A 7346-nucleotide genomic window follows, 5' to 3' on the forward strand; every position below is an offset into this window, starting at 1 on the left:
CACTCACCTCATAGTTCTAGCCGACCTGTGACAATGAGACTGTCACAGGTCGGCTCAGTAGATCGGGAGGTGAGCGAACACATACCAGGTTCGCTCACCTCTCGATCCTGTCACGGCTCTCTGCCGTGACAGGGGAAGGGCTGGATTCCCCTCTCCCCGCTCCGATCTGCCAGCGCTGACTGGCGGAACGGACGGGGGAGGGGGCGGGTACAGCTGGCTCTGCCTCTAGATAGGCAGAGCCAGCTGTCACTCACGCAGCTGGGCGGATCTCGTCATCTACGTCGGGATCCGCTCCGGCGTCTCAGTATACCGCGAGCTGTAGCTCAGGTATACTGAGCTTAGGGTAACGGGAGGACGCTAGTTTGTGTCCTCCCGTTACCCTAAGGAGAACTATGGGGAAAAACACTGACCCCATAGTTCTCCTTTAATAAATCCAGCGCCCTCCTGACTGTGACCTACCTGGGATAATACTTACCTTCCGCACTAATCCAGTGATTGTTCCTCCAACATGGTCCCGGCCTGCTTCTTTTTAATACTGCAAATGTGTGGTGTGGCCCCATACATTCCTGGGAGTAAGCTGTATACGGAGGGACCGCAGGAAGTCGTCATGAATACGACTAACTATAGAAATGAACAGGGTACAGGCGTGCATGTGCAGTATGAAGTGGAGACAGTTGGGACCATCTCAGCGTACAAGATTGCTGAATCAGGGAGGATGTTAAATGACATGTAAGGTGGACAGCAATAAGGGAAGTGAGGGAATTGATTTAAAGACAACATTACTGAAGGTGAAGTTGTCCTTTAGGGAAGTACACACCCAGTAAATCTGTTGTAGCTGAAATTATTTACGTATACATTTCTAGTTTAGCGTAAGGTAAACTGAGTGAACATTTTAATTTTAATATTTTCGGTGTTTGCTGGTCAGAACCAGTAGCTCACAAACTAATTTCACAGTTTCCTGTTAGAAAAAAAGAGAACACCAATCCTGGCACTGCATGGGAGTATGTACCCCATTCTATTCTAACAGCTGGCCTATTTGCATTGGATTATCCATCCCTTGCTTCTGATTGGCTATTGCTGGCTGTCAACCATCAGCTGTAGGCAGGTCCCACATACACAGACCAACTCATATGGAGCATTTAATTTACTGAAGTGCCATGCCAGAGAAGAAAGATTTCTTTTACATCTCATGATGGATGCTGTGCCTCAGGTCTTATCTACAGAGATATTCGATGGTGGGTAAAGGTATCTGAACCCTTTCTGAGCCTTTGTCCGAGGAGACATATTTTGCCCGCAACCATCACCCCTTCCTTGGAAAATCTCCTGCAAATACCCATGGAGTCAGAAAGTGGGACGCTCAGACAGTAAAGCACCATAATACACGGGAGAAGCTGAAAAAACGAAACTGTCTGATTGCCAGTGGCAGTTAAACAGTTCTTTATGATAAATGAAAACATCCGCGCCTTTAGTCATTTTTGTAAACCTCTGCCCAGACAGGCACATTCACAATGCTTCATATTCTTTAGAATTGTATTAAATTGTCATCATTATTCATAAAGTTAAAGGTTCAAAAAACACTAAAATTTTAAAAGAAAATATTTCTATGTGAACGCGGTGAAAAGTTTATACTGAAAATAAGTTCCAGTTTACACTCCGTTGAGCTGCAGTGATCTGCAGACTCAACACAAGGGCACATCAAAAACAATTGTTTGCTATATACCCTGTTTGCACCATAACACTATATTGTGGTGTGTTGCGTCAAAATACATTTTCTGACATTTTATTAAAGTATGATGCGTTGTAAAATTGTTACAGAGCAAAACGCATACAGGCTGATATGAATGAGCCCTTAATAAATCTTTCTTGCTTGACTAGTGACAGGGGCAAGAAAACACTCATGACAGGGGCTTTGCCAGTGCATGGAATAATAAGACGCATATAAAAACGGTATTTCACTCAATAAACTAAGGTTAGCGCATAGATAAGGTTCCCCTGCTATCTCCTCATTTTACATACGAGGTGGGAAGATTTCTCCCCCACCGGCATGACCAGGACCTACTCAATATAAGGTAGATTGCTGTGCTGGGCAGTGTTTACAATAGATCTAGGCATGACTACAAGCTACATAGAGATAGATGGGTGAGTTAAATGGCGCGTCTATTGCCCAGTGATGGATAACTATATGAACGACCTTGGCAGTGTACAGGGTCCATTCTCCCTAAGGGGCCCATGTTATAACTTGTCACTAAGTGTGCACCATTGACCCCCATCTGTAGAATGGCTTAGGGTGTCAGGTGTTGGAATGTTCCAGAACAGGTTCTATGCTGGCCCTCCAGAGTTTGTCTCTTACCCAACGTGACACAAATAATGTACCATTATTCCTGACCACCAATGCTGGAGCATTTTTAAATCCTGACATCGGGATCATTTTTTTGATGCCACTATCCACCGATTCTGGGGCATTATTTCCTCTCAATGATCACTGGCACTGGGATATTTTTTCTTTTCACTGACCACCGATGCTGGCACGTTGTTTTCCTACCAATGCTGGGGCCTGTTTTTTCTTCCACTGACCATCTATGCTGAGACATTTTTTCCTTCCACTGACCACCATTATCGGGGCATTTTTCCCTTCCACTTAAGCTGGAACTCTAAGGACCCACTTTTTCATGAGCACCAGTCTGCACGCTTTTGCTAGTCATTTATGAAGTATAAAGCTACGCATCACAAACATTTGAAATTTCACCCTGGTATGACTTGCCCAAAGTTAGTGGTGGTCCAGCAGGGTCGAGCACATACTCCTCCTCTGTCCTGTTCGGTGTAAGTTTGTCTGCTTGTTTCCTCCTAATTCCAGTATCTACAACAGCTTTCATTTTCTTTCTATTCACTGGTCTGGAACTTCTCATGCTGCTGACTTCTTTACATGGATCCAATAAAGAAAGGTTCTTCAGCTGGAGATTTTGTAGTATGTGATCTTGCAGAGCCACAGCAGTAAGGATTACCGGTTGCTGATTCCCATTACCATTCTAACATATAAGAACAAAGGAACAGCGTATATAAATATACTCATTAATTATGCGACTATACTAATTAATATGTAACACCATAGAAAAATAATTTTTGGAGTCTCCGTGTCTTAAGTCAGGTACATCTTTCCAAAGGTATGATTTATGAAAGATGTGTCAAAGGTACTTAGCAGCAAACAACACTAAGTATAAAAGAACACTGCATGTCTCAACAACCAAAAATGCATACAGGGCCAAATGTACCAATGATGATCAGTGTCAGACCTGCACTAAAAGCCTGAATCTGGTTATTAGCTATGAGGTAATCACTTAACTCTTAGTGAGACCACATTGTTACATAAGGCCCAGAAGAACTAATAACTGGCGATAAACTAAGGTTTGAACTGAATCCGGTCCCTACCTGAGCTCTTCCGAACCTGAAAGGAAAGCTTCTTCCACTTGGATCCAATTAGCTGCAGCTGCACTTAAGCAAAGGGGTGGGATGCCATGATGTAATTGACCCTATATGGCCACATGGCTATATTGGGTCAATGACATTGGAAATGCCAATGGAAATGAAGGAAATGCTCTGACCTGCACCTGATTGGTTGGGTTGTCCCATGTTTCTTTTGAGTTCAGAGAAGCTCAGGTTCAGACCAAACCTGGTCTGAACAAGTAGCTCATCCCTACTATTAACTTGTTGATAGTGTTCATGGGCACAAGGAAGAAAATGCCCGTAACCTGGGGATCTGGCAACCCTTCTTGCTTACCTCTTCTGGCAGCTAGGACTACTTAAATGAAATACAGGACCTAGAAAATGTATGGAGTCTGTGTTGTTAGTGTTTGCTAATTCCAGACCCCAGAGCCTGACTGATTTACAACGACCACTGGGGTACATATGTGTTTGTGCAGCTTCACCATTTTGTAGGTTAAGATGATATTAAACTGATCTTGAAGCCAGGAGAAAATAGGGACAACGGGAAGATGGGAATGGAAGAATTTACAATAGCCCAGCGTGCTCTGCGGCATTCATGAACAATAAGTAAGCATGGGAGTAAAAAAAAAAAAAAACATGATTATAGTCATTCTTATCTCAAAAGGAGGGGGTGGGATATGGGAACAAAGCAGAGTAACTCTTTACCCTCATAAAAAATAGCAGACATGGAGTGTCCCATAGTGTCATCATTGTTAATGCATATTTACATGTGTGGGAGTGATTTTATTGAAGATATACCTTTGAAGGTTTTGTTACACTTGTAACAGAAACAGATGCTCTGCTAGGCCTTGAACTTAAATGATGAGCCATTCCGTGTCCTAGCTAGCACACGTAAACCTGAAGAAAAAGAAAACATTACTCAATGCAAACTCACTTTGTAAATCATTGACAATATGTTACCCATGCCATAAAATCTAAAAGCTAATCATGGCTCCGGGATAAATAATATGTTACACAAAAGAATGAACAAGGTCCTAGAACTCCATTCAAATTCAAGATTTCTTCTCGGTAGGATGATGCGCCCATTTAGTAGCACAGCATAACACAACACATATGTCCATTACTGCAATTGATACTTTTAATATCATTTACAGCAGAACTGAATTAAAAAATGAAGGTTTGCTATGTTATAGGGAGTATCTAAGAGTGGTAATTGTGCCTAAGCAGTACCCAGAAAAATCTGCCTCTTGTCCTGAATTACAGTTGAATAGTACCTCCACACCTGCAACACCCTTCATGTGACCCAATGAGATGCTGCCTGAGGCAACTGCATCAGGCTGCTTTATTATAGAAATGGCTCTCTTTCTATATGCTCTGCTTACACCATAATGCTGCATTGAGGTGTGGTGCGTTGGATACAAATGCAGCATGTCTGATCACACCTTATTTCAACTCACCGCACAGTGTCACAATGTACAGCATAGACTTGAACCAAGTGTCATTATGTCACACTTCAATAAAGTTTAAAAAAAAAAGAAAAATGTAAACAGTGCAATGCATTGTAACAATGTATCACCCTCCCTCCCCCACATTGCACACCAGTGCAAATGCATTGTAGCATGCTGGCTGGTGTAAACAAGCCCTTAATGTATTTTATTTACCTGTAAAAGCAGGATCAGGACTGATACTGGGCATTTTCAGGAGTACTTGTACTCTAGAGAATGCCCCAATACAAAAGGCCGATACTGGCCCTTTACATTTTTAAAACAGATCGGCTGCCAAGGTCCTGCGCTTGGGGACCTTGGCAGCCTGCTGGGGACCTGGCAGTAACTGTCCTTGGCAGTGCCTGTCCGGCCCCATATCTCCTTCTCCTCAACGCACTGAACAAACAGCCCCGAAGCCGGCAGAAGCCCGGTGCTCGATTGTTTAGCCCCATGAGCCCCAGGTGCAGCCTGAAGACATCTGTACACTGCCCTGGTGAGATGCAAATGCAGCCCTGGTGACATTTGTACACTGCCCTGGTGAGATGCAAATGCAGCCCTGGTGACATCTGTATGCAGCCTGGTGAGATGCAAACACAGCCATGGTGACATCTGTACGCAGCCTGGTGAGATGCAAATGCAGCCCTGGTGACATCTGTATGCAGCTCTAGTGACATCTGTATGCAGCCCGGTGAGATGCAAATGCAGCCCTGGTGACATCTGTATGCAGCCTGGGGAGATGCAAACACAGCCATGGTGACATCTGTACGCAGCCTGGTGAGATGCAAATGCAGCCCTGGTGACATCTGTACGCAGCCTGGTGAGATGCAAATGCAGCCCTGGTGACATCTGTATGCAGCCTGGGGAGATGCAAACGCAGCCATGGTGAGAAACTGCTCTAAAATCATTAGTCTGTATTGTTTCAGAAAAAATTTCACATATTCCTTTAAGAAAAAGTATCAGTAATTGGTATCGGTGAGTACCTGAGGGAAAGTACTTTTACTTGTACTTGGTCTTAAAAAAATGTTATCGGGACAGCCCTACTCCATTGTGTAAACTTCTAAAAGCCTTGAGACTGCAAATTGGGGCCGCCATCTTGAATATGATGTCAGCAGAGTCAGAGCTGTCAGACAAGTAATGCACAGTATTCCTCTTCGCTCCTCCCTAGGCAGCTACATAGATCATTCATGGAAAGTGAAAATGCTGCAAATATACATTAAAAATACTTGATTTGTGTAAGCTGGTGACAGGGTCTCTTTAAGTTTTAAAAGATGCCTGTTAATGGAGTAAAAAGACACAGAGGGATTGAATTCCAAAATAAGGACTGTTCCTTTAAAAGAGAACTATTTGTGTAATCATACTAATGAAGAAAGCAGAATTAGATAATTAAAAAAACCAATGAACGGTACCAATCGCTTCATGCATTCTCTCCACACATTCGCAACTGTCAGGTCTCACCAAAACCCACCTTCTCTATCCAGGTAACGCTGCACGAAGCTGGTTGCCGAGCAACCAAAAGCAAACAGGAAGTGGTGGCTGCGGTATTCTCCAGACAGTGACCCTAGCTCCATGATAAGACCCGCCCCCAGCCTGCGTCTCCACTCCAATGCTACAGCACCATGCTGGCTGGAGAGCCTCGGTCTGCTCTATGGGCTGTGCAGCTGGCTGGCTGCGCTGTGTGTAGCTAGGTGATGGATGGATTCGCCTCTACATGAACATTAGCTGGGTTTATATAGAGCAGACGCTTAATAGATGATATAGATAGATGATAAATGATAGACAGGCACTTTCATGGGTGAGATGTCTTTGTCATGTTCTTACATTGACTTGTATGCAGAGGTAGGTGAGCTAAAAAGAGAACCTGTTATTTTTCCCTGAATGGGTGCAATGTTGGGTTTAATTTAAGATTGTGCAGCGATTTACAATATAAAGAAGCCATTGCAGTTACAATTCAAGAGACGATGGTTAGGAGAACAGTAGAAAGGTATCATGGCACACTCACAAACCAGCATATAAAACAACTTGTCTCACCACTAAGGTTAATAACAGCGGTTTGGATACACGTCTTCTGCAGAGAATGTGAAAGCCGCACAGCCGCGCCAAGGCACCTCTATATCGTGTGGTCCTAACTCTAAACTATGAGAGTCTCCATCTTGAAGCACATGGGGGCAGAAGATTTCAAATTGGGTGCAGGTTTGTCAGGAGGAAGCCCAGCCTCCTTAAAGGCACAGGAACACACAAGGGATCCCGCACATCCCAATGGCAGCTGAGAACCCCCATGCGTCACTGCACCAAATCGGTCAAGCAAAACAAATGCTTGAACGATGGTTAGGAGGGCCCTGCCCATGAGAGCTTACCATCTAAAATTGTCTTGTCTTGTATAGAAAACTGATCTCAAGCTAAACCTCAGAAAATTAACAGGTT

The 7346-nt window shown here is 43.8% G+C and overlaps 1 protein-coding gene across 1 annotated transcript in view; it reads right to left on the bottom strand.

Moving 5' to 3' along the window:
- The window catches only part of RNF32 (ring finger protein 32), a 24204-nt gene extending 17765 nt beyond the window's left edge, over nt 1–6439 (bottom strand). The window contains exons 1-3 of the mRNA XM_018553985.1: nt 6391–6439; nt 4240–4338; nt 2762–3026 (exon numbers count right to left, since the gene is read on the bottom strand). Of these exons, the coding sequence (XP_018409487.1) occupies nt 2762–3026; nt 4240–4311 (337 nt within the window). The 5' untranslated portion in view covers nt 4312–4338; nt 6391–6439. The remainder of the gene's footprint in view (nt 1–2761; nt 3027–4239; nt 4339–6390) is intronic.
- Between the last annotated feature and the right edge of the window lie 907 nt (nt 6440–7346).

The sequence above is a fragment of the Nanorana parkeri genome, unplaced genomic scaffold (assembly GCF_000935625.1).
Source record: "Nanorana parkeri isolate BGI_ZX_2015 unplaced genomic scaffold, ASM93562v1 scaffold137, whole genome shotgun sequence".
Taxonomy (NCBI): domain Eukaryota; kingdom Metazoa; phylum Chordata; class Amphibia; order Anura; family Dicroglossidae; genus Nanorana; species Nanorana parkeri.